Raw genomic sequence first — 27,446 nt, forward strand, 5'->3', positions numbered from 1 at the left:
TGTTTTTCAGATTTTTTTTTTCTTTTTAAGTATGTCACCCGTTTTTAGAATTTTTAGTGCGAGTTGGTCTGAAACACCCAGTCTACCATGATCTCTAGTGGAACCTTTTACCCACGGATCATTCATATATCACAGAACTCCAGCACACGACCTTACTGTACAAGGGATAAAACCTCAGACATGAAGGCTTCCTCAAATCCACATAGTCAGTGGTAGAAACAGGTTTAGTCTCAGGGCTCAAGACCAAGAACGACTAAACTCCACCTGCATACGTTCTGGATGCAAAGGTTCGTTTTGCTCCTTTTGTTTGAGGGAAGGAGAGGACAGTCTTGCCAAAAGGTCAGAGGATTTAAGTAATGACCTAGCTATCTTCCCAACACCTTCATACATTCCTCTCCCAGGCTGACCAATGGGGACGGGAACGGAAGAGCGCAATCCTTCCCATTCCTAAATCAGGGGCTGTAGCTATCCCATGACCGCTTAGCCCTTAACCCTCAATGTTTCCCGGCACCAGTGGTAACTGAACCCAACTGCACATTCCCCTAGAGCTACTTTATGAAAACCCTCTAAAACCAAGTCCTCTTCAGCCAGCCTCCTCCCACGCAAAACAAATACAAAGACACCCTCACAACAAAGACCACACCATTTATTTACAAAGGCCAGTGTGGGAGCTGAAGGAGGGAGGGAAGCCACGCAGACATCCTCTCTGGATCGCTTGGGACCCTTTCCCATGGGGAGGAAATTCTGTTCCTCGGGCCTCCATATTCTCAGCCACGGGTCCTAATAGCCCTAACAGCCGGGCTAAGCAGCAGTGGAGGTGAAACGAGCCTCCTGTGCTCCAACAGAGCAATACCCAAATCCAGATCAAAGGCGCCACTGCCACCCTCTCCTTTCCTTGCTCAAACAGCACTTTCTGGCCTGGGGGAAACAGTGAAGAACTCAAAGGGCAGGGGCTCTGGAGGGAAAGACCCTCTACCATTCCCCGAAAGCAGTGAGTGTAAGGGAGCTGATCACAGCCCTGGCAGCTTCAGACGGGGTATCCATACTACCCTTGGGTTACGCCACATCCAGGGGCCACAGGGCCGAGCTCTCCGGGTGGTATGTATTACTGCCCGAGACTGGTCCTTCCGCCTCCTTCTCTGGTGGGGGAGCTCTGAAGCAGACATCACCTAAGAATCCACCCTCCCACTTAACTCCCACACACATGTGTGCATGCATGCACCACCGACCCCACACAGCCCCCAATCCACTTCATGTCTTTTGTGGGGGGCTCAAATCACTGGTACCTGAGGACACAGGCAGGCCCTGGCTTCACGGAAATGTGTCAGATTGTACACGGCACGTGTGTTTGAGGAAATGGAGCCAGTGTGACCCCTTGTGAGCCACACGGTTTAGCTTCATTGAGCCCCTTTCAACTCCAGTTCCATGAGTATCTGTCTCTAAGTGTCCTCTGCCGGGACTCTCCCATCTGACAGAGTAACTAGTGCTTCCGCTCCCTGCACATTCCCTTCCTCCGGAAACCTCGTGGCCTCTTCTGCACCAGTCTCCCCTGGGCTGGCCCAGGGCTTGTTAATTCCTGTTTGCAGGGCTGTCTTTATCTCCCTCTTCAGACAGGGAGACCAGGCATCTCCCCTTGGGAGTCCCAACAGACCCCCTGAAAACGTGCTGACCAGACTAGGCGTGAGGAAGAAAACCCCAGCCTGTTCCACCCGGCCCTCCTTCCGAGTATGACATCCTAGCGCTGGTTAGGCTGGGGCAGGGAGGGGCTGGGGAGAGAAAGAAGAGAGTTACCAGAAGTAAACACAAGAAGCAAACTCGAGTGATCCAGACAGAAGACCCTGTTCCAGTAAAACCAGAGTGCGAGTTCCTCCTTCAACTCTGCACGGCCACTGAGAAGTTCAAAGACTGCAGGAGGCAGCTGTGGGGCCCATCAGCAAAAGTGTGAAAACTGTTTAAACAACTCTGCTCAGGCAGAAGCAGGAGAGGAGAGTCTGTAAGAGATGCAGAAGTAGAACCAAAGTTCTCAGCGCTACGGGGTCGGGGCCCACCGATGCCTCTAAAGCCACCCTGTTGTCTGGAGGGGACAGGGGAGAAGATGGAAGGGATGACGAGCTGAAGAGGGGAGGGAGGGGCTGACAGGAACCACCGGCTGGCATCCAGGGAGGGAGACCAGGCGGCAGGCTGCAGGATTAAGACAGCTGAGAGCCCAGGAGTCTCTCGATGGCCGCGTTGATGTCCCCTCCTGTGGCAATCAGGGCCTGCAGGTTGGCCTCGCGGTTGATGAAGCCCATGGCGTTCAGCTGCTCGAGCTGCTGCTGGAATCTCACTTCTGGCGTCTGCACCTGCAGGGGACAGGCTTCGTGAAGTGGGTGCAAGACTGAGCGGGGCCTATCGGCAGCTGGGGGCTTCTGATGGAGAGAAGACAACCAGTAGGTCTTCTCGAACGTCCTGAGTCAACCAGTGGGGCAGGGAAGCGTGGGTTGCAAACGGGCCAAGGAGCCCTGCGCCCCAAGTCACTAAACAACTGTGTAATAATAAGGCAGGGGTTATCTTTCTTAAAATTTCAAAGTAACAGATAGGCCTCGATCAGCCTGTCTTCCTAACGGCTTTCCATCAACAGTCTGGAGATTGTTGTTTTATTGTTTGTTTGTTTGTTTTAAAGATTTTATTGGGGAAGGGGAACAGGACTTTATTGGGGAACAGTGTGTACTTCCAGGACTTTTTTCCAAGTCAAGTTGTTGTCCTTTCAGTCTTAGCTGTGGAGGGCGCAGCTCAGCTCCAGGTCCAGTTGCCCGTTGTTAGTTGCAGGGGGCGCAGCCCACCATCCCTTGCGAGAGTCGAACTGGCAACCTTGTGGTTGAGAGGACGCGCTCCAACCAACTGAGCCATCTGGGAGGCAGCTCAGCTCAAGGTGCCGTGTTCAATCTTAGTTGCAGGGGGCGGAGCCCACCATCCCTGGAGGGACTCGAGGAATTGAACTGGCAACCTTGTGGTTGAGAGCCCACTGGCCCATGTGGGAATCGAACCGGCAGCCTTCGGAGTTAGGAGCATGGAGCTCTAACCGCCTGAGCCACCGGGGAAGGCCCCAGTCTGGAGGTTTTAACAAGCACCCCAAAAGCTAAATGCTCTGCAGTCGATAAGGTGCATGCTGAACCCCTCCTGGCCACCATCACACATACAGCCATCTGAAAGGCCAGAGAAGGGCCCCAGGAAAGACAGAACCTGTTTAATTTTAGCCAATCAACAAGCACAGTTATTAACAAAAAAAGAAGATTTTTCCTGTCTGACACTCCTGTGAATGTCTCCTGGAAGTGTTTTCTGAGAGGCTGAGGAAGTGCCAGCCCAGAGGACAGAAGACTCTCAGAGCTGGAAGGAGCCCAGACATCACAGGCCAGGTGGCTGCTGACAGAAGGAGTGCGATCCAGGGAAGGAAAGGACCTGCCGAGGGTCACAGAGGACCCCTGACAGAACAAAAGCACCGTCCGGCCCTTTGTGCATCTTCTCAGTGCCATCCATGGTTTAAGCCAGCTTAAACCCAGTCAGGCCTTGGCGATCACTTGGCCCGGCCCTAGCACGGGCTGCCTCGCCCTGAGCTGGGCACACATTTCTGCTGAAAGGCTTTTCCCAGATGAGTCATGGAGGCCGGAGAAAGGTTAAGGGGCTCACCAAGGTCACCCTCACTCCTTCCCTAAACACCTGGCCTTCACTTTGTGGCCCAGGGCTCTAGTCAGCTCACCTCCCAGAATCCTCCTCTCTAGTCTCAGAGATGGAGACTGCTCTAATTAGCAAAAGAACCCTTTGATAGAAGCAGAAGTGGTATAAGACAGTGGATAAGGTATAAATTCTGGAGCCGGCATGCCTCGGTTTGAATCTTGGCTCCATTACGTCCCAGCGAGGTGATGAGCAAGCCACTGCACCTCTCTGGGCTTTCGTTTTCCCCTTTTGTAACCCAGAAATTATCATACGGCAGTTGTGAGGAATACAGGAATGAGCTCTTCTCTGTAAGCACATGCTAAGGGCTATTACGATTTTCATCTCCATTTTACAGCTGTGGGAATGGAACGACCCCCACCGGCAACTTGCCTAGGGCCGGAAAGTGCCGGCCAGGAGCTAACACCAGGTTTGGCTGACCAAAGCCTGCTCTCTATTCTGTCTCTATTCTGCTGCGACCCCTGACACCGCCAGGCTGGAAGCGGCAGTCGGCCCCCGCCCCACTGCCCCGTGTACCTGTGAGTTTCCACTTCCTGCCAAAAGCTGGATCATCTGCTGCATAAGCTGCTGCTGGGCGCTGGGAGCCCCAGCGGGAGAGGATGTGGCCGGCGGGGCCGGCGAGGAGGTGGGGGCCTCAGGCACAGGCCCCACGGTGCCGCCTGCCGAGGGCGCAGGCGTCCGGGACATCCCGAAGGAGCCAAGGCTGCGGGCGGGAGAGACCAAGAGGTGGGAGATGGCCTCTGAGAAAGGGATGGGAACATGAGGTCCAGAAGGAAAAGTAGTTAGAGGAAACAGGAAAACGGACCCTCAGAGACACAACGGCTGGTCTGAGTGGTGGAGGGAGGGGTCGAGGGGAGCCGGAGCCAGAACCTCACTGCCCACCTGCCCCTACCCTCACCTGGGTACCAGCCCGGGGGCCTCGGTCTGCAAGGTCTGCAGCCCCTGCTGGATTTGCAGCAACGCCTGCATGGCACGGGGGTTGGTGAGGATGGAGAGCGACTCCGGGTTCTGCATCTAGTGGGGAAGGAGCAGAGAGGCAGTAATGGGCAGGGGGCAGCCTGCACCCTGAGGCTCCCTGCAGGCCCTCCCTCTGGGCTCAGGCTCCTCACTCACCTGCTGCAGGAAGACGGGGAGCTGCAGGCGGAGCTGCTCCTGCAGCTGGGGGTTCCCCGCAAACAGCGGCACATTCACCATCATCTGCCAGGGTCAAGGTAGTTGGGGGAGGCCAGGGCCTAGCCACCCTGGGAATTCCCCCACAGCCTTGCCTCCCTCAGCACCACTACCCCTGCAGGAGATCTGGCCAGACCCCTAAGTGTCCTGACAACCTAAGTGGGACAGTGAGAGGGAACAGAACGACACTCCAGGCAATGAGGAGTGTCAGGAGCCAGGCTGCTCAGCCCTGCGTGTGACGATGTCGAGGGCTGACAACCCCAAGGGCACGGTGCCTACCATGTGCCGAGCTCAAAGCACTTCCTATGCACCGACTCCCGTAATCCTCACCAGTCTACGAGGAATTGCTGTTATTACCAGTTTGCAGACAAGGAAACTGGGAGGTTCAACGACTTGCTTATTAGCTCACACAGCTGGGAAGGGGGGGAGCCTGACCTACAGACACAGGCAGGCTGTGTCTGGAGTGTTTTGGTCCCGAGTAACCACACCCAATGGACACACACACACACCCCCCACCGCCCCGGGGCCAGTTCCATACCTGAGCGGCAAAGTCGGGGTTCTGGGCCAGCGTCTGCATCATGCTACGCATGTAGGGGGCGGAGACCACGTTCTGCATCAGCTGGGGGTTCTCTGAGATCTGCTGGAGCAGGGCCTGCATTTCCGGGCTGTTAAACATCCCTACACCAAGCAGGAAAAGAGAAACCAGACAGGAGAAAAGGGGTCCCGATGGAAACCAGCGGCCTTGCGGGTCTACCTTCCTTTACACACTGAGTGGTTGCAAGACTCAGAAAGGCAACGGTACAATGGCCACCCAGGTACCGGGCGTGGGCCAGGGCTCTCCTGACTCCAAGGTCATCTTGCCCTGCTTTGGCCTGGCCCCTTTCCCATAGACCCTGCTAAGGATGAGCCACTTGGAAACTGGGTCTGATTCCTGCCCCTCTGGATTGTTCCTGCCACGATAACATCCGACTCAGAAAGGATCTGACTAAAATCACCAAGATCAATGGTTTTCCAACTTGTCTTAGTGGCAAAGACCCTTTCCTCAAAGCAAATCCCACTCAGAAACCAAGTAAGTCAACGGTCTGGTTGGAGCCGGAGAAGGCCTGGAGCCTCTCTCGCTTGGTCCTCCCTCATCCTGGAGATGGCCTAGACCCCCTGGGACTCAGGAGCACAACTTGGAACCCAGGATCAGGTTCAAGTCCCCTATTTTATAAAAAAAGGGAAGTGATGCACATAGAGGAAAAGGGACTTTCCCAATTGCGATGAGATGTCCCCCAGGGTACAAAGAAATCAGGGCATCTACCAAACACACCCCCAGGGTCCTGTGTAGAGTTCAGACAAATGGGGCAGGCCCCGGGGTTGAGCAGTGCGCAACCTGCGCCTCTGTACAGGGCAGCCTGCATATCCCTCTGCCCCAGCCTCACATGTCCCCAGGTCTGCCCTGATTCCTCTCCCACACCCCCATTCCCCGTCATGCCGAAAGAGCTTAGGTGGGGTCTGGTTTATCCACAAGTCACTACTTAGGTCACTCCCGGGGACATGAGGACATGGCCAGAACCAGCCGTCACCCTCTCAGGGGTGGGGCCGTGACCCCAGGCTGCAGAGCCCTCCCTGTGGCTTCAGTACAGTCTCACCTCTGTCTTCAATATTCTGGAGCAGTGTGAACCCCATTCAGTCCTGGGCCTGAGGGACAGCCATGGGGACCCCACTAAGCTCCTTCCACCCCAGGACATACCTGACCCCAGGCTAGCCGCATTGATCCCAAAGGGGTTCGAGACTGTCGGGTGCACCTGGCTGGTCCCCGATCCTCCGGTGCCCTCCCCACCGGACCCGGGGGCCTGGGAGGTGGGGGGCGAGGGGCTCCAGGGGTTAGGGAGGGGCTCTCGATTCTCAGTCCGCAGAGGCTGGGAGGACGAGCTGTCGGAGTTCCCGGCCAGGGAAGAGAAAGGATTGTTGCCAAACTGGGAGGAGGGAAAGGTTTCGGGTTAAGGACTGAAACAAATCAGGGGCAAGGGCTCCGCCCTTTCTTTCCTCTCACCTGACAGCCTCCCCTTCCCCAGGAAAGGGAGAGAGATCTCAGAGCTCCGAGGCCCTCAGCTGGATGGGGAGCCCCACAATGGGCAGCGCGCCCCTGTCCTGCAGGGTGGGAGCTGGCTGCTGCTAACCACTGAGCCCTCCCACCTTCCCAGTGGCTCTCAGCACGTGGGCTGCAATCCCGTGTGCTCCACAGGGCTTCACACCCACTCCCAGTGTGCAGGGAGACCCTGCCTTCCTCAGCTCCTCAGGGCTGGAGACAACGTGGGGCGCACCTTTGCACCCCGTTCCTGACTCTCTAGGCGCTCAGTAAGTAACTGTTGGCTTTTACATTAACCCTGAATTGACCCAGCTTCCCTGTCCCCGACCACCTTGGTCGGATGGGACTCCCCAGAGCCGCTCCCTGAATGCCTGGGTCCCCTAGTGGGCTGCCCCTCCAGGGGCACAATGGCACACATCGCCAGCTGGGCACACCCTCCCTCCGTCTCCAATCTCCTCCTTCCCTCCCTCCACGGCCTACCTCCCCGGACAGGCGGCTTCAGCCAAAGTCCCCCTCAGCACCAGCTCCCACTGTGTCACTCAGGACCGGCTCAGGGTCTGCACCCATCATATGGCGTGCTGTTCAAGGTGGCCCCTGGACCTCCCCTCTCCGGACCCGCCAGCTCCCAGGAAAAATCTGTCCAAGGGACATCCCAGGCCCGTTTCCCCTGTCTTGAGTCCCCAGGTGGTCAGGACCTAAGCAGGTCTCTCAGCAGCCTCAGCACCTCCCCACCATGGGGTTTCACATCCAGTCACGTTCCCTGTGTATTCAGAGTGGGTCACGGGAACCAGGGCTGATCGGGGACTGCCCTGCTCTGAGCTTGGTTCCTTCACCTCAGCAGATGCCAGGGTCCGGGCACCACAGCTTCAGTCTGTCCATTTCCGATTTCCTGTTCTGCTCACCGGCCTGGCACCTAACCCCTCCTGGTCCTGGGCCCTGCGTTCTTCCTCCTGGTGCACCCTAAGGACCAAATCTCTTCCTGAACTGCCTGTCAGGGTAACAGCTGCCATTTATTGAGCACCTACTATGTGCCTGCTACATTCATTTGAATGTTTACAGTATCCCTCTAATACACCAGTTCTCCAAGTGTGGTCCTAGGACCCCTGCAAGGTTCGCAACTGTTTTTATAATTCCAAAATGTTATTTGCCGTTTGCACTTTCCTTCTCCTGTGAGTACTGACTGGAGTTTTCCAAAAGCTATATAACGTGTGACAGTGCAACGGGCTGAATGCAGCAGACCTGAGAATCCAGCAGTCTTATAGCTGCAAAAATGGAAAGCAAGGTCCCTCTTTTCTCCGTAAAGTTATTTTCAAAAGAAAATGCTATTTATGTTCACGTACAACGGATTTATTATTTTTAAATGAATTAATAGATATTTTTAAAATCTCTTCATTTTAATTTCAGACACAGTGAATACCAAAGCTCTCTGGGACCCGCAGTAATTCTTTAGAGTATAAAGGGACCCTGAGACGGAAATGACTGAGAACCACCAGCTATAACATCCGGGCGCCGAGGACCAGATCGGTGGGTCAGGCAACGCGCTCAGAATCCCATCACCAGGAAACGGCACCGCAGGCATCTGAAGCCAGGTTTGCTGACGCCAAATGCTAAACCAGTTCTGTGCGCTAAACCAGTGGTTCTCACACCTTAGGGTCCCTCCGAATTAGCTGGAGTGCTTGTTATAAGCCTCTCTTAACTACTTGCTTTTTTTTTTTTTTTTTTTTAGCTAGGTGAATGCGTTACTCCGATGCATATTTATTTGTAATTACTTAAATAGAATTTAAAATAAACCCAAAAGTCCTTTAAAAATTCAGAGTGGATCCCTACAAACAGTAATTTGAAAGAGCAACGCCAAAACAAATGAAGATGCTGGTGAAGATGATGGTGGGGTGGGTTTCATGCCACCGGATGCCCAGGCTTATTAAGACGTGGTATCACTGCACCGACAGACAGACAGACCAGTGGGGCCGAGTAGAGTCAGCAAGACACATACTCATCTGTGGAGACCTGGTGCAGGACAGAGACAGCGTGGGAATAGCATGGGCCACCCAAGACGTGGTGTTTTTTCCTTTCCACAGCAAAAAAAATAACGTGAGATGCCACCTTCCCACCTGGAAGGGATGTTCAGTTTGTGAAAATCCATCAAGCTGTACACTTATGATATGTGTACTTCCTGTCGCCGTTTTATCCTTCAATTAAATGTTTTTAAATCGTTTAAACAGCAAATTAAAAATTATATGGGCAGCATGATACCACATCTATAAGGTAGAAAAATGTGCAAAACAATGCTATCGAGTATTTACAACTACGTGCATAGGTAATAAAAGAATCAAAACGACAAACACCAACTCCAGGGTGGTAGTTAGCTGTGGAGGGAAAGAAAGCCGGACAATGGGAGAGGGCTAGGTGAAGGCTGCAATTCCATCTGAAATGTCTTATTTGCAAATATTAAATACGTCTAGAAAATGTCCACAACAGCAACATTCGTGACTTCTCAGGTAGGAAAGAGGTGGTTGGTATATGAAAACAGAAGGGTCTCTCTTGTATACTTCTTTGAGCTCGTATACCTTTCCCTATTTTTAAAATACCCTTTTGTTTCCTCTGCACACCTTTTGAATTTTGAAACATGTAAATGCATAAAGTATTCAGTGTAAATTAAACTTTAAAAATAAAGAACCAAAAAAGGCCCTGAATCTATTTATATATATGGCAACGCAGATACAGAGGCTATTTTTATCTACATTGGTTATGCATTTGGAAAGAATTGATAAAGCATTTTTAAAAGTGCATATTCTCAGAGGCTGATTCCAGAGCTGGGGCTGGTACGTAGCTCCAAGGTGGGGACTAGGAATCTTATTCTCAATAAGCTCTCCACGTGACCCACCGCAGGTGACTCGGGGACCACACTTGAGACACTGTGCGAGGGTTGGCTGTTTGACCCCAGGCCGGCCCCACAACCTGTGAGCCCCTGGTGCAAGAGGTCTGTCAGGCCCACGGCAAGTGCCGTGGACTCCACACCTCACCCACCTCCCTGCGCAACTAACTCTGCTACCTTTAGCCCTTGCGCCTCAGCCCTGGACGACTTGGGACCATCCCTGGCTGTCACTGTGAGAACGGTTTTCGAGCCAAGGCCCACCCTTGGGGGGCTGGGAAAGGAAAGAGGAGTGGATAGCACCCCAGGCTCGCCTGGGTCGGGCTAGGGAGTCTGGAGCCCAGATGCCCGCCCCCCCTCCCCCCGCCCACCTCCACTTCCGGCCCCACCTGCTCCCGGGCAGCACTGAACATGGGCTCCTGGATGTCCGTGTACATGCGGCGGAGAGCGTTGTAGCCCCCAGGGATGCTCTCCAGGTTGCTGAGGGCCCGGTCCTGGTTCCGCATCATCTCCTGCATCATGGCTGGATTCCGAGCGAGCTCCATCGTCTGGGGGAGAAGCGAGACAGAGGGCCCTGGAACCAGGAGCATCGAGCCCAGGAGGTGGCCTGCATCAGGCGGGCGGGCCCAGCGCCTGCCTGAGGAACTTCCTCCCTGTGGGCATTCTGCTTGGCTTTTCTTAGCGAGGGCAGTGATCCCATAAAGGGTGAGGGCAGCAGCTGCCCTCCCGCAGGTCCAGGGGGTCCACAGAGTATTAGGGAGCACAAGGAAACTAAGCAAGAAGGGATCTGAAAAAGGGGAGGACGTCCAAGTGGGAATTCACATCCATCGAGCACCTATGACACACAGGCACTGGTCTAAGTAATTTACAGAATTCAAGTCATTTAATGCCCACCATAACCATCCCAGGGAGGTATTTATCTCCCTATGTTGCAGATGAGAAAACAGGTTCAGTGACTCACTGCTGGGGACACACAGCCAGTCAGTGGTGGAGCCAGGTCTGTCCAACCAAGGCCATCCTGTGCTTCCGGTCAGTGACAGATTGGAGAGGGAAAGGGTTCAAGCTGAGACAACGCTACCAACACCCTCTCATCCCACCCCCGGTCTCTGGCCTGACTAAAGACCGAGAAACATGGAGGTTTTCTCTTTAGAGCAAATGGCTCTCTCTCGATAAGGCGTGGTCTGTGTCAACTCGGGAGGACAGCAGTGCACGAGAGAAAATGAGCATGACTTCTTCTTGTTCCCATGCAACTCGGAATGCCTTCCCTGTCCTTCTTCCCAAATTTGCTCCACACTTGCCTCGTCTAAGCACCCTACGCCTAAGATGAGACTCTGACTCGTAGTCCAGAAGCAGCTATCTGGGAGCATTCACTGAGTGACTGCCGGGACCCAGGCACTGTCCTGGACAGTGAAGAGGACACTTGCAAATCTCTGCCCTGATGGAACTTACCTTCTGCTGGGTCCAGCACGGTGTCCACAACTCAGCTGAGACAGTCTTTCCTTGTTCCCTGCTGGGCTGGGCCATGAGACGGAGCTCCCAGAGACTGACACAAAACTGCGTCCCCTGGGTCTCCCCTCCCCACCCAGCCCTGGCCAGCCACAGCACTCCTGGGACACCCCGTGATCTTTTACTCCCAGGCCTTTGCGTGCTGCTGTCCCTCAGCCCTGGACACTCTTCTTTTTTTCTTCCTCTGGTTTATTTTTCCTTCTTTGGGTCTCAGCTTGGGTGACACTTCCTCTAGGAGGCCCCCTTGGAGCCCCGGGGTAGGATTAGGACCCCCCATGTGCTCCTCGGGGATCCTGTGACTAGCTCTGCGGTCGTGGCGACCACACTATATTACAACTGCCTGCTGACTCGTCCCACTTCCTTTGACACGAGCAGCTCTTGCAAGGCCAGGCCCATGTCTGCATCACTGGACTCCCCGTGTGCTGCTGAACGACTGCACGCCCAGGTCAAGGCAGGACAATGTGGGACCAGGCCGGGCAGGCACCGGGGTGCTGGACCCCCCACCCCGCCAACGCCGCGCACGCACCCACCTGCCTCATGAGCTCGGGGTTGTTGAGCATGTGGCTGATCTCGGGGTTGCGCTCCATCAACTGCTGCATCTGGGGGTTGGCCATGATCATGTGACGCATCAGGTCGGGGTTGGACATCATGTCCTGGACCAGCGGGTTCTCCATGATCTGCGACAGCATCTCGGGGTTCGACATCAGCTGCCTCTGCATCTGCTGCTGCAGCTCCATGAAGTTGGCGGAGCCCAGGCCCAGGCTACCCAGGCCCAGGATGCCCCCAAAGCCAGCTGCGGGGAGGGCGAGGTCACAGTCGGCCACAGGAGCCCTGCCCCCACCTGGCCAGAGCCACGGAGTTCAGGTCTTCGGGATGGGCCCCCCGCTTCTTGCATCTCCCTTTTCTAATCATCCCCGCTGCCCAGCCCAGACCCACTGCTGGCAGAGACGTCAGCCTATCGGGCTGAGCCCTCTGGTGGCAGAGGCTGGGAGCCAGGCACAGTCCTGAGCACAGGTGTGACCACCGATGGCCTGCTGAGTACCCCTAACTCCAATATGCTCACCCAGGGTCCCCCAAATCCCCAGCACTATTTCTCCCCTCACTCTGAACACTTAGCCATGCTTCCCTCCTCTGGGAAGCTCTCATAGGCTAGCTTTCGTCCCCCATGTGGCTCAGGTACCCTCTCCCCATCAGACCCCTTGGGTCTTCCCCAACCCCCAAACAGGACAGTGTCCTCCTTCCTAAGGGCTTACAGAGTATGGATGCAGTAGCACTGGGAGGGCCCTCCCCAGTCCCTGGGGAGGGCCCCCCTCCACTGCTTCTCCGGCTTGCACTGCCAGCATCCGAAGTGGCACTGCCAGAGGTGGAGGGCTGGGCAGGGGTGGCAGGTGAGGCGGGTGTGGTGGAGGGTGCTGAGGCAGGGTCTGGAGTGGAGGGGGGAGAAGCAGTGGTGGCAGCCGGATCTTGAGCCCTGACGACAGAGAAAGAAGATCCTAGCTTCCATGAAGGCAGGAAGAGGGAAGGCAACCCTCTCCGTGTTTGCTGTGCAGCTACTGCCCAAACCCACGCTGCGTCCTAAGCAACCCCGAGGCTGGGGTGGGGTGATGCCGGGGGCAGGGGGGGGCAGTTATAAATCGGACAGAGGGAAGAAGGAGCCAGCATCGGGTGTCTTCAGGGCATTCTGGGAGACCTAAGTCCCCTGCAGGTGAGATCACAGGCCTGCCTGGCAAACCACCCAGGAGCCACCTTCCACGGGCAGAGCTGAGTGATGGGCGAGAAAGTATCAGATGGGGCAAGGTGGGCCAATGAGAAGCTCGGCCTGCTCCTCTCCTGAACTTACTTCTGAGGGGTCTTGATGACCAGATGGACAGTGAGCCCATCCTTGATCCCGTGCTGGTCCAGTGTGTCCCCATCCTTGAGGATCTTGCCTGCGAAGATCAGGACCAGCTGATCCTGCTGTGCCTTAAACCTCCGTGAGATTTCCTCTTTGAACTGTGATCAAGAGGCAGAGGTCACTGTGGAGGCTGCCTGGGCTCCGCCCATCAAGAGCCTCTGCCTTCTTCGGCTGCCACCTCTAGGTGTGGGACGTCCCCCTTGCAGTCTTCACTCCATCGCTCCAACTGCCATAAGCAGCTCCTTTGTTAACCAAGGCGATGGACCAATGAGAGGCTCCTCCCTCAATCAGCCCAGGGCTTCCCATCCCAAGAAGCCCTTCTGCTACCTGTCCCCCTGCCCCAGTCCCTCTGCCCAGGTCCCTGAGGGTACTGCCTGGGCAGCACTCTTCAGCAGCCTTGGACCCAGGCCCAGTCTCCCTCAGCCTTCTCGTCTCACACCCCCAGTTTCTCTCCCCTCTTCATTCCCAAAGTGCTTCTAACAACTACAACACAAGGAGCCCAGTTATTATACCGGCACTAACTATTCACGAGTTAAGTGTCTAGGTCCTATGAGATACACAATAGTCATCATCTCTATTAGAAAGACGAGGAAACTGAGCAGCAGAGCAGGTAGGTGACTTGCACGCCGCAGACTGGACTCAGGTCTCCACACCAAAGCCCAGGCTCTTAACCAAACACACTGCCTCTCAATTACAGCTGATTTCAAATCCAGCTTTGCAGAGAAAAGGATTTAAATTACGGAATATAGCCATTTTATAAGGTTGGGGGTCGGGGGTGGGCAGCGAGGGTACTAAAGGCTGGCTTGGGAAGAGTTAGACTCCCAAATCTATCAGCGCTCCCAAACCAGTGCACTTGCAAAGCCAGGCAGCTTCCAGATCCCTCCCTTCCAACCAGATGGCCTATCTTAAGCCCCGCCCATGTGAATTTCTGGAGCAGCCACAGGGGGGTGGCGAACCCAGGCAACACTCCCTCATCGGATACGTTTTTATTGAGCACCTACTGCACACTGTGTAAATCCCGGAGGGCTGAGAACCAAATGTAACCACCTGGATTGGAAAGCGCAGGAAGGATCTGGGCAGAAGGAAATCCTCCCCCCACTGCCGGGGCGGCGAAGAAGGCGGGGCGTCCTCCCAAGCGCACAGTAGGCACCCGAGGTCTCCGCGGCGTCCCCCGCGCGCTCTCCCGGCTCAGCACCATGCCCGGCCCCCATTTTGCCTCGGCGCCCCGAACCCCCATAAGTAACCGGGGCGCAAGCCCAGGGTCCTTCCCCTTCCCTGCGCAAGGTGTCCCCCTCCCCTCTCTCCACCACGCCCCCAGTCCAGGCCACAAGGCAAACCCCGGCCTCCCTTCCCCAACACGCGTGCCATGCTCCTCCAACTTACCCTCGCAGGACGCCCCTGACCCGCCTCTCCTCCCTTCTCGCTCCTCCGAGTGCCGTCTGGGCCCCCGCCCTCCTCTCCCAGGCCCTTCTTTGCGCCCGGCAGTCCCGAGCCACCCCCCTCTCTTCGCGGACCCCTCCTCCGCGCTCCCCCCGACGACCGTAGTACCTCCTTGACCGAGGCTCGATCGCAGATCACAATTTCCTCCTTGTCCTTGGGGGTCTTGACGGTGACCCGAATGGGGGGCCTCGTCTCAGCCCCGCTCGGCTCCGCCATGCCGCCGCCGCCACCCGGCCGCCCGCCAGCCCGCTCCGGCTCCTCCTCCTCCCCGCCCGCCCCGCCGGCCCGGCTAGGCTCCGGCGCCTCCAACACTCCCCTCTCCTCCCCTCCCCTCCCCAAGGCTTCACCGCCCCCTCCGGACCAGCCGCAGCCACAGCGCCCCGGGCGGACTGGGGGGGCCACTGCAGCAGTGTCCGCCCAGGGCCGAGCCTGGGGTCCCGCAGCCTGGTCTGGGCCTCGCTGGGCGGCGGCCCCTGGGGCGCTCGGGACGGGGGCGGGGCGAGTCCCTCACTGCTGGGGTGAGGGGCGAGCGCCCCACGGGAGACCACAGCCCATCCGAGCGGGCCAGAGCTGAGCCGAGGTCCCCTCCGACCCAAAACAGCTCCTGCCCCCACCACGGGTCACTCCCGCTGCGGGACAAAGGACTCTGTGTCGCCGCTTTATCTCCGTCCCCTGCGATAGCTGGTCTTTTATTGAGAAGCCCAAATCCTTCTCGGGCCTGGGGCCTCTGCCGACTGGTAGGATGAATTTTCCCACTTCTGGACGTCCACCTAAAATCTCATCTCTAGAATTGATTTCATTCCCCCGAGGATCGTGGCCTGAATGAACTCTATTAGGTACTGTTCCAGCGACCTGGGTTTTGCCTGCATGGCCTTCCCGAGCCTTAGTTTCCTCAATAGTATCTATGGCTTCATCACCCAGAATTGTGCATAATGTAGAAAATTGCTTTGAAAAGCAACCAAAGGTGTGCCTAACAAACACAGGGATTTTATTTTTTTATTTTTTTAATTACTGAGTCGTGGATTGTCAAGCGGACATGACTTTTCTCTCCCCGAGGGGGTTAAATGTCCTTCCAATACCGCCAATGTCCTTTCACTCCCGCTCTTTTCCCCCACAACCGCGTGGTCTCAGTGGAAAGGCGAACTATCGTTCCCAGGATGCCTCACGAGGCCTCAAGGAACTACAATTCCCAGTGCCCTCCGCGGTAAAGCGGGGTTGAGTCAAAACTACAAAACCAGGCGGAGAAACTACAACTCCCAGGGCGTTCCGGAGCAGGTCAGCTGAACTACCGGAAAGGGCTGGCGGAGGCCCGCAGGAGGCAGTTCGGAGGTCTGGGTGCAAAAACCCAGGTTTGGGAGCTGCAGGCATGCTACGTCCCAAGGCTTTGACCCAGGTGCTGAGCCAAGCCAACACTGGAGGTGTCCAGAGCACCCTGTGAGTGCGGACCGAGGACCCGAGCGACGAGCACTGGAGTCGGGCAGCGCGCGGCTCTCCGAGGGAGGGGTGGGGAAACATCTCCGGGAAGGGAGGAGGCAGAGTGGGCAGCCGCCTTGGAGGGCCCCTCTCGAAAGGGGAAAGCGACGGCCTGGGTGCTCTGGGCACCTTCTAGGACACACTCAACCTAGACCCTTGCTTTCTAGAAGCGCCAGTGGCGGGAGCTGGGATGGGAACCCAGGACTCTTACTCCCCATCCTGAGCACGTCGCTGCCCCTTCCGGTTCCTCGCCAGGCTGCTGAATAACGAGGGATCTCTGCTGGCTTACTCTGGTTACGGGGATACTGACGCCCGGGTTACCGCCGCCATCGCCAGTAACATCTGGGCCGCCTACGACCGGAACGGGAACCAAGCGTTTAATGAAGACAATCTCAAATTCATCCTCATGGACTGCATGGTATGGAGTGGGAAGCCACTTCCTCTGTCCCCCAAAGGGATCCCCGGGGCGACCTGGACCCGGTCCCGGATGGTTGGAGGGGCAGGATCTCGGGAAGATTGCTAAGAGTTGGCCCGCAGCACCATTTATCATAGGCAGAACCCTGTGCATCACAGTGGTGAGGAAGGGGCCCTGGACCCCGGGTCTGCCTGGGGTTCTGGTCTCAGCCAGCCACTTACCGTCTGTGGAACCTTGGGTAAGTTACTTAACCTCTCTGAGCTTCCTTATCTCCTCTCTGAGGTGGAAACAATAAACCCCGGTCCCCACCTCAAGGGGCTGTGGTGAAGATCAACTAACAGAGTGGATGTAAACTGTAGAGTGAGGTACACACAAAGTGCTGTCATGCCAGAGTCACTGACTCACAGGCCTATAAGAGTCTCCAGACCCTTGTCTAATCCCTTGAGGAAGGAAAAAATATGTAAGTTAAAAAAATAGTATGTTAGATTTCTAAAAACGCTATGGAGAAAAATAAAGCAAGGAATTGAGATAAGGGTGGCATGCGCCAGGGATAATCTCACTGAACAGGTGACATTTCATCACAGATTTGAAAGAAGTTGGCAAGCCATGTGGCTGTCTGGGGCATAAACATTTCTGATGGAGAGAACAGCAAGTGCAAAGGCCCTGAGGCAGAAAGGTGCCTGGTCACAGATCGACAAGGGAGATGTGGCTGGAGTGGCATGAGAATGGGGGGAGGATGATAGATGATGCCAGACAGGCAGTACATGGTTCCTAGCACACACTGGATACCTAGTGAAAGTTTGCTGAACCGAATTGAGAAGGCCGCAAGAATGAAGGGTTTCCACTGTACTCAGCTACCTACCACTTCCTGGCCCCCATTCCAGCCAAGGATGCATTCCAGTTCAGCCGATGACTCCTGGGTGCCCAGCTCAGACCTAGTGCTATAGGGCAATAGCTTTCAAACATTTGACCACAGCCCAGCTGTAAGAAACACATTTGATGCTGGAGCCCCGTGCAAACAATCACTCGCTCAAACAAGTTCCCTGACTACATGCAATGCATTTCTCTTCATTTCTCTTCTTTTCCTTCCTTTTTTCTTTCGATGCTAATCAACCTTCTTAATTAATCTCCTAACCCGGACGTCGGGTGTGCAGTTTGAAACACATTGCCATTGGAAAAGAGAACTAGGAGTGGGGTTTCTGCTCTCAAGCCTCTTATAGTGTCTTGGAGGTGAACCCATAATAATAACATAGCCCATTAGAAGAGCCCGGAATTCCTTCCCGTGTGCTAGTACCCTCAGCAACTGGGATGAGGTAGGGGTTACAGAAAGAGAACCGAGTTTCTGGGAGATTGAGTTTTCTGGGGTGACTTGGTTCGTGGCTGTGCTGAGGCTGGAATCTGGGCACAGGACCCCATGTCCAGGGCTGTGGCCAAAGCCCCCAGCTGAAGCTCCAACCCTGCCCGGGGCGTGGAAGGAAGATACAGTCTGTCTCACGAGGAGCCCGTGGGGAAAGGGGGCTTAGGGTGCCAAGCAGGGCCTCCCATCCCACGATGTCACCCCCACCAGGAGGGCCGTGTGGCCATCACGCGAGTGGCCAACCTACTGCTGTGTATGTATGCCAAGGAGACCGTCGGCTTCGGGATGCTCAAGGCCAAGGTATGTGTGCTCGTTGCTCCGCCACCTGGGCCCGGCCCCTGTGCTCCGTCAGGGTCCACTCCCGTCCCCACCGCCTTCCTGGGTCCTCATGTCACCCAGTCCCTGTCCACTGGGGCTGGGGGCTGGGTGCTCGGTATGGGGAGTCGACCTGGATTTGGGGTCCCTTTCGTGGCAGGCCACATGTGGGACGCTTTTCCTCCCCCTCCCGCAGGCCCAAGCCTTGGTGCAGTACCTGGAAGAACCTCTTACCCAGGTAGCAGCGTCGTAAGGGGCACTGGTGGAAGCTGGGGTCAGGCAAGAGAGATGACCATTGGAGGGGCAGGGCCCCCTGGGGAATCCTTCCTGGTGTGTGGGGGGAGGGGAGGGACTTTGTTTTTTCCAAGAATAAATTTCAGTCCTGTCTTACGTCTTGGTTGCTTTCTTGGCTGGGAGGAGTCAGGGGATGGAAAGGAGCAGGACTGGCTTACGGGTTCTTCATGTCCTGCGCCCCCACCAGAATCTCCAGTGGAGTGGCCTCACCTGGCCCTCGCCACTCAGAGTCTCACCCACCTGGTTGGCAAAACCTTGGAAGTGAGCTCCGAGGAACGGGGCCAGTGGGCGTCATGTTGAACAAAGAGAATATAGAGCCAGGGAGTGCAGTGTCCGTAGGTCCCGACTTTGGCGGGGTTGCCTTTCCTACTCTTGGGGTTGGGAGGGGGCCACCCCTTTCCTCTCCAAGGCCTTCACATTCTGACGCGCAGCTCCAGGTCTCGAAGCCCTCTGCAGACACCATTGCTTTCCGGTGAGGCCTCAGGTCCTGGGCAGGGATCTGGAGAAACCAGAAGACCTCTCAGGCCTTCGTGTCCTCACCCTGGCCCTACGCTTGCACCCCTCACCCCACCTGGCTGTTTCTGTCCAGGTCTCCTCCTACCTGTGTCCTTAGAGCAGGTGTGGGCGGGAAGCTACCAGCCCCTTTCCCAGTGCTATAGAAAGGGACCCATCGCAGGGAAGCCTATAGGTAGCAAGTTCCAGCTCCACCCAGTATGAGAAATGCTGCCCCTCCCAGGCCCAGAGCTGTCTGGGAGGGGCAGGAATTGCCGGGCCTAAGATGCAACTCCCAGAGCTCTGCGCACAGATAGGTGACTGCCACCCCATCAGCCTCTCCCCTGGGGCCCCCACCAGAGGCTCTAAAGGAAAAGCAGGAGGCCAAGCCAGCTTCTGCTCCTTGAGGGGCCTTGTCACTTACTGGCGGCTGGGCCCCCCTGGGCTGCAGGTGCTAGGAGCCTAGCGCCAGGCACTCGGTCCTCAGCTGTCTCTCGGAAGGTCCCGTCTGCCCCAGCTTCCCCACTACCACCCCCTGGAGCCTGCTCACCTCATTGCGGGAGCCTAGGCGGAGAGCAGACACCCAACCTGTCTAACCTGTCTGACGTCACCGTCTCCACCCACCTGGGCCCCAGGTCTCCAGTGCCCTGCTCTTCCTGTTCTCAGCTTCCGTCCTCTCAGCTTCCTTACAGCACCCCTACCTGCCAGAGCGGAGCGTCCCCAGGCCTTGCCTGGCCTGACACAGGCCCTCAGTCCCTCTGGCCGGCCGGAAATTCTTTTACCCCCAATGAGAGGAGGGGTGGACCCAGGTCTCTTAAGAGCTGAAGGTTGAAGGTGCTGAGCCAACGCGGAGACAGTCACCTGTGCCCCGAAGACACTTGTACCCTCTTATGTGGAGCCGAGATGGGGAACGGGACCGAGGAAGATTATAACTTTGTCTTCAAGGGTGAGTTGGGGTTCGGAAAGAGGAGGCCTGAGAAACCCAGAAAGAGACCAACAGAGCCAGAGGCAAAGCCTCCTATTTTGTTTGGTTTTAATCTCTAACCAGGAATCCACCCTCTTGCCCCCGCCCCCCCACCCCCTGGGCTCATCATTTGGATAAGAAAGAAAGCTGCAGGGAGCTGGGAAGGTCTGGTGTCTGGGGCGGCCCGAATGCTCTACTGTGTCAATAATGTGTTCCTCGGTCCCTAAGAGTGCCAGTGAGGCTCCTCTGCCCGTTCCTAATGCCACATCCCTAGGAATAGTCAGCCACTGCAGCAGAAGGGGCGGAGGTCAGACTTCAGAGAGGACTTCCCTCAGGCAGACTTATGGGGAAGAAAGTCATTTTTCTGGGCAGATATACAGAAAAGGGGACAAAGGAGGGTCCCGCTCTGTCTGTCATGGGGCTAGGTGGAGATATAGGGAAGATGTTGTGCATTGAGCAGGGGCTAACAGGACTCTGAGGGCTCCTGGGGCCGTGGCCTCCTCGGTCTGTCCCTTGGCATGTAAAGCCAGGCACTGGGTTCAGCGTGGCTGTCCCTGAAAGTGTGCACGTGTCTTTCCTGCTCTTTATCTCAGCCCGTGTTTGTGTCCCGTCCTCCTGTTCCCCTCCCCCGTTGTTCGCCACCCCCACCTCCTCACCCCCTTCAGGGCAGGGTGGGCTGGCGGGGCTGTGGTTCCCTGTCCAGCCACCCCACCCCACTGCCTCTCCCAGCCTCAGCCCCGCCCTCACTTGGGACTCAGGCAACTTGAGGTTGGGGAACCTGTACTCCCAGCATCTTTCCCAGGAAGGGAGACAGGGTAAAGGTTAGCAATAGTCTGGGACGATCACACTGCTACCGTGTTTCCCCGAAAGTAAGACCTAGCGGGACAATCAGCTCTAATGTGTCTTTTGGAGCAAACGTTAATATAAGACCCGGTCTTATTTTACTGTAAGACCGGGTCTTGTAATAATGTAATATAATTAATATAATGCAATGTAATATAATGTATAATAATATAATGCAATAAATATAGTATAACACCAGGTTTTATATCAATGTTTGCTCCAAAAGATACAGTAGAAGTGATTGTCCAGCTAGGTCTTATTTTTGGGGAAACACAGGAGTAACTACTGTTTATTGAACCCTTACTGTGTGCTAGCCGCTGGCTCGTTAATCACCACAACAGCCCCCAAAGTTCTCTTTCATTTTGAAAGCGTAATGGTCAGGAGGCAGACTGCCTTCCGATTTCAGCCCTGCCGCTTAATACCTACTGCAGGTTGCGGGGTCTCCAGAAGTTTAGGATGCAAGATGCTTATTATGGACCAACACCAGTGAAAGGAAGGGAGAGGGAACAGGATTGGGCAGAGAGGGAAGTGAAAACGCAAGACAGGGTCACCAAGCCTTAGCCAATGGGCCGGGAGCCCCGTAATACCTTTGCCTTGCTGGGGCCCTGGATGCAGGCTGCCCAGGGCGCGTGACCTCGGGTGAGGCAGCTGTCTGCCCCACGCAGGAGGAGGCAGCTGCTGGAGGAGCGGAGCGGGCAGCTGGAGGCTGCCTGCTGACTGCACTCCCTGGGCTGGGGCAAGTCCTTCCTGGAGGACACATCTGGGCAGCACACCTGTGTTTTTACGCACTAGCTATGTTATCTTGCTCAAGTCATTTAACCCCCCAAGCGCCTCCTTCCTTTGTCTGTAAAAAATGCAACGGTGGAACTAATGGCACTTGCCTGTGGCACTGTTGTGAGGATGAAGTGACTTCATATGTGGAAAGCCTCTGAGATAAATGTTAAGAATTAGATCTCCATTTCACAGACGCAGATGAGAGACAGGGTATGTAGCTTACAAAAGGTCACAAGGCATCACAAGCCCTGGTCTGTCTGACACCAAAGGCCCGAGCCTCTGGAGCCTGAGGACAAGGCTAGGCCTCCACCCCCCAGCAGGGTGAGTGGGGATGAGCTTCCCTGCAGGGGAGAGGCAGGAACACACACACACACACACACACACACACACACACACACACACACACACACACACAGCCATACTGTTCCCAGCTCTTTCCTGCCTTACACAAATGAGAAATGCCTTAAGCTGGAGGCGGGTGCATTTCTAGGTTTTATAAACAAGGAAACAAACCCAGAAAAGGTGAGCCACTTGCTCAAGGTCACATAGCTAGTCAGAGGCTGAGAGGGAACCAGTCCCTGGGCACCAGCATGCCTTTCCAGAACCACCCCGATGACTGACTTCCTCTCGTCCTGCTGCTCAGCTCAGTACCGGGCAGTGTGTTGGTCATGCTTACGTCAGCCGCCACTGGACCCCAGCGGCTCCCTGCCCCTGAAAACCTGAGGGTAACCGCACTGACCCACCAACCACAGTCATGGCAGTAACGGTTTTGCACACTCACCACATCCTGGCAATGTCTCATTTACTTCTTGCAACAACCCACAAGACAGGTACTAGTGTTATTCCCGTTTTTCGGATGAAAAAGGTCAGAGAGGTTAAATAACTTGCTGAGGGACACACACAGCCCCAGAGTCTTCACCTTGCAAGACGGACCCTGCTAGGGGACAACTGGATCATAGCTTCTTACACATTCACCTCCGGACGTGCCATGTGCCAAACTTTCTCCTCACCCACATTCCTAGTCACACCTCTGCTCCTGTGCAAACACACACCCCAGCCTCTCACTTATCCTCCCAGCTCATGTACAGAGAAACAAGCACAACAACGTGTCCCCTAGCCGGGAATGTGCACCCTCCCCCAGGCCTGCCATCCCTGTGCAGTCACAGCCCTGCTAACGTCCCCATGTAACACCCACGAGCAGGCCCCAGACATCATTCAGCCCGGACCCAGGCTGACTGCAGCCTTGTCTCAATGGACGGGCCTGGGAACTTGAAAGCACCAGACCCTTAGCTGCGTCCAGCTCCCAGCCCTTCTGCCTCGATGGACTCAGCAAGCCCAGCGGTCAGGAGCCTCAGCTCCCTCCTCGGTCTTCTGAACTCAGCTCCCCTTTGCTGGTGGGCAGACCCCGGGGCTCAGGAAGGCTTGGGCCCTCTGCCCACTCAGCCCTTCTCTCTCCATTCCTTCAGTGGTGCTGATCGGAGAGTCTGGCGTGGGCAAGACCAACCTGCTGTCCCGCTTCACGCGCAATGAGTTCAGCCACGACAGCCGCACCACCATCGGGGTGGAGTTCTCCACGCGCACTGTCATGTTGGGTACCGCCGCCATCAAGGCTCAGATCTGGGACACGGCTGGCCTGGAGCGGTACCGAGCCATCACCTCGGCGTGAGCCCCGGGCTGGGGGTGCTGGGGAGGTCAGGGGACACCTCCAGAGGACAGGTGGGGCACAGGAAGCAGGGCACACAGCCATGTGCACCCTGCAGGGACCGCAGGTCGCCACAGCCCTGGCTGAGGACACACCAGTACTGTGAGCCACACAGAGTCTGAGGCCCGGTCTAGTGATCCTGACCACTGGGACCCAAAAGAGTCATTGCCACCACAGCCTCTGCTGTGTGCCCAGAAAGGCGCAGGTGCCTCACACTGGGCATTTTGTGCCATCCTCTGGGTACCATGGCCGTGAGGGGCTGCCGTCACGAGGCCCAAGCCCGTGAATCCAGGTGGGGCTGGGATGGGGCAGGTCCAGGGGCTGAGAGCACCCTCACAAAGCACTGCAACCCTCACGGTCTAACCACCAAGGTGAAGGGCTGGACCCCTCTGCTGCATTTTACAAAGACTCAGAGGACACCACAGGAGAGTGTCTCCCAGCCAGTGTCAGGCCACATGTGAGAAGGGGGTCTGTGTGTGTGTGGTGGGGGCAGCGCCTGCCAGGGGCTCTTAAGGGGTCGCTCACCTGACCTCTACGAGCCTCAGTGGACTGAGTCTTCAGTAAAACGGGAGCACTTAGATGTCACCATCAGAAGAAGCTCCCGCTGGCTCGAGGACCCGGGCTAGGTGCTTGTGAGGACATGTCCAGTCAGGGCTACTGCTCGGGGGCAGTGTTTAGCTGGCCCTAGAAGGATGGCCACAGGAGCAGACGGGCCTGTGGGTCGGGCAGCCACGTGAGGCAGACCTTGGAGGTGGAGCATCCAGGAGCCCAGGTCCGTGCTGGTGGATGGCAGGGGCTAAGATCAGAGCCAAGGACCCGAGGAGGCAGAGGGGCCATGAAGGAAGGAGGGAGCCAGTGGTTGTAGGGCAGGGAGGGGAGTCTTCAGAGGCTCCAAGACCCCTGTTCTGAAGGCTCCCCGTGTCAGACATGGGGTGGGGGTGGGGCCTCCGGCTGCCCTGTCCCCTGTTGGGTCCCTGGCCCTCAGTTTTCTATTTCCCAATCTCTGGTACTCATCTGTGGCTTTGCCTTGAGGGCTGGGCCCAACCACCTGCCCTGGCGTCTGTCTACCCCTGTACCCCACACAGGTATTACCGTGGTGCTGTGGGGGCCCTCCTAGTGTTTGACCTAACCAAGCATCAGACCTACACCGTGCTGGAGCGCTGGCTGAAGGAGCTCTACGACCATGCGGAGGCCACCATCGTCGTCATGCTTGTGGGCAACAAGAGCGACCTCAGCCAGGCTCGGGAGGTGCCCACCGACGAGGCCCGCATGTTTGCTGGTGAGAGAGCCTGCCAGGCCCCAGGCTGACCCCTCCCCACGCCCGCCCAGCAGTGCCAGCCCCTGCTCCAGCTCCTGGGCCGGCCTGCACTTCCTCCATGTCCTGTTCCACAGGGTTTCCCAGCCCTTCCGCTGGTGACCCTGTGTCCCTCGTGCTGTCTTACTGCTTGCCCTGAGATTGGGGTGATGGGCACTTATTTATTTTAAGACAGTGCTCAGAGAGCTCAAATGTAGCATCAGCCATCTCCCATCACACTTCCCCCTGGAGTCCTCTGAGGTTTAGAGGCAGCAAGATACAGTGGTTAAGGGCACAGGCTGGGAGGCCCACAGTCCTGCCTGACGACGCTTGGCCAGTTACTAGACATAGGACACCGAGCAAGGTCTTTGTCCTCTTGTTTCTGGGCTGCGGTTTCCTCCTCTAGAAAATGCGATAGTGTGCAAACCTACCTCACAGGTGGTTTTATGAATTAAAGGAGCTTCACACGCCACGGTTTAGCACACAGTAAACAGCAAGTGTCATTACCTTTGCTTTTGACCCCACAATTACTGGTGTGTTTCCTTTCCTGACAGAAAACAATGGACTGTTGTTCCTGGAGACCTCGGCCCTGGACTCCACCAATGTGGAGCTGGCCTTCCAGACGGTTCTCAAAGGTCAGAGCCCCTGCCTCCATTGGGCACCCCATCGTACCCCTGAGGCTTCCACGGGCGGTGGAGGAACGCAGACGCCCAGCCCCGCCTCCCCCACTGCTCCTCAGCCCCTCTGTGGACCCCCAGCCTCCTCAGAGCCTCCCTAGCACCCGCCCCACCCTCACCCCACCCCCCGCAGCCTGGAGCTTAGGGAAGGAACCAGAAGGCCATACTTCCTGGGGAGCCGTCTTAGGCCCTCCCCACCCAGGCAAGTAAGGGACACGAACTCCACTGCCTTTGGGCAAAGCCTCCTCCAGGTGTGGCCACTCGTACTCAGAACGTGGCATGTGGTGTGTGTACAAGACGGGGCGCTCGGGCTCCACACCTTCTGACCTGACCCTTGCCCTCTGCGCCCTCAGAGATTTTTGCAAAGGTGTCCAAGCAGAGGCAGAACAGCACGCGGCCCAACGCTGTCACCCTGGGCAGTGCCCAGGCCGGGCAGGAGCTCGGCCTTGGCGAGAAGAGGTCCTGTTGCATCAACCTCTGACCTTCACCCCGGCCCCCAGCCCCACTCCAGCTGCAGGACCTTCGCTGCCCTGTGGTTCCAGATGCCAGCCTGGCCAGTTCCCTGTTCACAGCCCTGCGGAGTTCTAAGCTCTTCACACCCCCATTTCTCTATTATCTGCCCTCCAATTCGCAGACTAGGGCCCTCAAATAAACTGTTTTGTACCAACGCCTGGCTATGCTGCCTCCCTCAACTCTGGCCCCTCCCTCCCAGTGCTCCCTCCCTCCATCTTCCCCACCATCCCCACTGTCCCCCAGGGCCAGCTGCCTCTGGAGTCCTGTGGTCTGGGGACAGTGCCAAGGGGGTGGGAGGTGCTCACCCTTCCCTCTGCCAACCCTCAGGGCAGGTGGGGGAGGGAGGACAGCATGGCAGAGAGGGGGTATCTGGAAGGCGAGACAAAGGAAACCATCGGCGGGCACCATCTGGTGCCCAGGGCCCTGGTGCCAAGAACTGAGGTCACGCCAATGCCAGGGGTGAGGGGAGGAGGCAGGGGAGATGTCAGAGAGAAGGGGGTGTCAGAGCCAGCCCAGTTTGTGTGTTGGGGCAAGAAGGGGGTTAGGCCTGGGAGGTGAACGATCCAAGTACTCCATCCAGTTTTCTGCCAGACCCAAAGAAGAGGGGGTGTGATGTGTACAGAGGACTGAATCTGGTGGGAGTGAGTGGGGAGGGTCTGTCTGTCTTGGGCCCCTTCTCCATTAAGCCCAGGAGCTGGCTGTCCGGGCAGGGTCTCGGGCACCCTGCCTAGCCTTCCCGTTTTGCAGGGCCGGGTGGAAGGGGGTCTGACTGCACCCCCAAGAAATAGAAGGGGTAAGTGGGGAGCTGTGGAGAACCGACAAGAGGAGCCATCCATGGCCCCAGGCACCCAGGATTACCCTGCAGAGAGAACCCCAGCTACAATGCCCACATGCAGAGAGAAAAGCCAGAGCCTTAAGTAATAATACTTTTAATAAAATTAAGTTCTTAATAGCACATTTAATACATTAACCCTCCCCCTTCTTGGTTTCTCTGCATTTTGTGCAACATCACTTTGACTCGGTTATTCATGGGTCCGTTGTTTCCCGCCTTTATTTTGCTTTTGAACTATTTTTTCCTTGGTGGATTTGTATGTGTCCTCACTAGATGCCTCAGAATAAGTCTGACCACAATCCTACTCTACTTTCTACAGTGGAGAGACCATCCCCCCTGCCCCAGGGCTGTCTCCACCCACCCACCCTACCCCACCCGCACCCTCGAGTGGTGAAGGGGAGGCCCTCCCCACCCCAGACGCTACCTTCCCAAACTAGCGGGGTTTCTAGGACAAAAAGAGCAGGGGATAACCTGTCCGAGATGGGGCGAGAAGAGTACATTGGGGAGAGGGAGATGTTTGGGGTCTAGGTCCAGGAGGGGCTTGACAGTCATTGGTGTATTGGGGTAGGCTCTTCCTGCTGAAAGGAGAGCCGCCCCCTGCCCCCCCTTGGATAGCCTGGAAGGCGGGGCCTGACATGATTGCAAGCTGGGGTTGGTAGAAGGCAAGTGCTTACAAAATTAGTTGATTTCTCACATGCAAAAGCCAAGCTCCCAATTTTCGACGGGGTGGGTGGTGTTCCCTCGAACCAGGGCTCGGTGGATGACCCCTCCCTGAACACTGACAGATGGAGGTGGAGGTCACCCAAAGTCTGTGCTGCTCCCACCCCTGCGGGC

The 27,446-nt window shown here is 56.5% G+C and overlaps 3 protein-coding genes across 3 annotated transcripts; 2 read left to right on the forward strand and 1 right to left on the reverse strand.

Moving 5' to 3' along the window:
- Positions 1 to 628: 628 nt before the first annotated feature.
- Positions 629 to 14,975, reverse strand: UBQLN4 (ubiquilin 4). The gene is made up of 11 exons (XM_033092193.1): positions 14,776 to 14,975; positions 13,174 to 13,325; positions 12,587 to 12,804; positions 11,864 to 12,126; positions 10,217 to 10,375; positions 6,617 to 6,842; positions 5,420 to 5,559; positions 4,825 to 4,908; positions 4,610 to 4,725; positions 4,228 to 4,414; positions 629 to 2,342 (listed from the first exon to the last, which is right to left on the reverse strand). Exons 1-11 carry the CDS (start codon positions 14,881 to 14,883, stop codon positions 2,190 to 2,192), a joined length of 1,806 nt encoding a protein of 601 aa, XP_032948084.1. The 5' UTR covers positions 14,884 to 14,975; the 3' UTR covers positions 629 to 2,189.
- Positions 14,976 to 15,922: 947 nt separating this feature from the next.
- Positions 15,923 to 18,613, forward strand: LAMTOR2 (late endosomal/lysosomal adaptor, MAPK and MTOR activator 2). Its single transcript, XM_033094001.1, has 4 exons — positions 15,923 to 16,101; positions 16,396 to 16,558; positions 18,123 to 18,212; positions 18,424 to 18,613. The coding sequence occupies exons 1-4, from the start codon at positions 16,034 to 16,036 to the stop codon at positions 18,478 to 18,480; spliced, it is 378 nt and encodes a 125-aa protein (XP_032949892.1). The 5' UTR covers positions 15,923 to 16,033; the 3' UTR covers positions 18,481 to 18,613.
- Positions 18,614 to 19,662: 1,049 nt separating this feature from the next.
- Positions 19,663 to 25,935, forward strand: RAB25 (RAB25, member RAS oncogene family). Its single transcript, XM_033094000.1, has 5 exons — positions 19,663 to 19,959; positions 23,061 to 23,256; positions 24,382 to 24,575; positions 25,145 to 25,225; positions 25,621 to 25,935. Exons 1-5 carry the CDS (start codon positions 19,917 to 19,919, stop codon positions 25,746 to 25,748), a joined length of 642 nt encoding a protein of 213 aa, XP_032949891.1. The 5' UTR covers positions 19,663 to 19,916; the 3' UTR covers positions 25,749 to 25,935.
- The last annotated feature ends 1,511 nt before the right edge of the window (positions 25,936 to 27,446 follow it).

Source organism: Rhinolophus ferrumequinum, chromosome 22 (assembly GCF_004115265.2).
Source record: "Rhinolophus ferrumequinum isolate MPI-CBG mRhiFer1 chromosome 22, mRhiFer1_v1.p, whole genome shotgun sequence".
Classification (NCBI taxonomy): domain Eukaryota; kingdom Metazoa; phylum Chordata; class Mammalia; order Chiroptera; family Rhinolophidae; genus Rhinolophus; species Rhinolophus ferrumequinum.

Bases quoted from the DNA above. Each gene is read 5' to 3' on its own strand.
- RAB25 (XM_033094000.1), top strand. From the start codon at position 19,917: ATGGGGAACGGGACCGAGGAAGATTATAACTTTGTCTTCAAGG. The intron at 24,576-25,144 runs GTGAGAGAGCCT...CTTTCCTGACAG, and splicing joins CGAGGCCCGCATGTTTGCTG to AAAACAATGGACTGTTGTTC. The intron at 25,226-25,620 runs GTCAGAGCCCCT...CTGCGCCCTCAG, and splicing joins CTTCCAGACGGTTCTCAAAG to AGATTTTTGCAAAGGTGTCC.
- UBQLN4 (XM_033092193.1), bottom strand. From the start codon at position 14,883: ATGGCGGAGCCGAGCGGGGCTGAGACGAGGCCCCCCATTCGGGTCACC. The intron at 5,560-6,616 runs GTATGTCCTGGG...TGCTTGGTGTAG, and splicing joins TGCGGCTAGCCTGGGGTCAG to GGATGTTTAACAGCCCGGAA. The intron at 4,726-4,824 runs GTGAGTGAGGAG...CTTCCCCACTAG, and splicing joins TCCCCGTCTTCCTGCAGCAG to ATGCAGAACCCGGAGTCGCT.
- LAMTOR2 (XM_033094001.1), top strand. From the start codon at position 16,034: ATGCTACGTCCCAAGGCTTTGACCCAGGTGCTGAGCCAAGCCAACACT. The intron at 16,559-18,122 runs GTATGGAGTGGG...CACCCCCACCAG, and splicing joins TCATCCTCATGGACTGCATG to GAGGGCCGTGTGGCCATCAC. The intron at 18,213-18,423 runs GTATGTGTGCTC...CCCCTCCCGCAG, and splicing joins TCGGGATGCTCAAGGCCAAG to GCCCAAGCCTTGGTGCAGTA.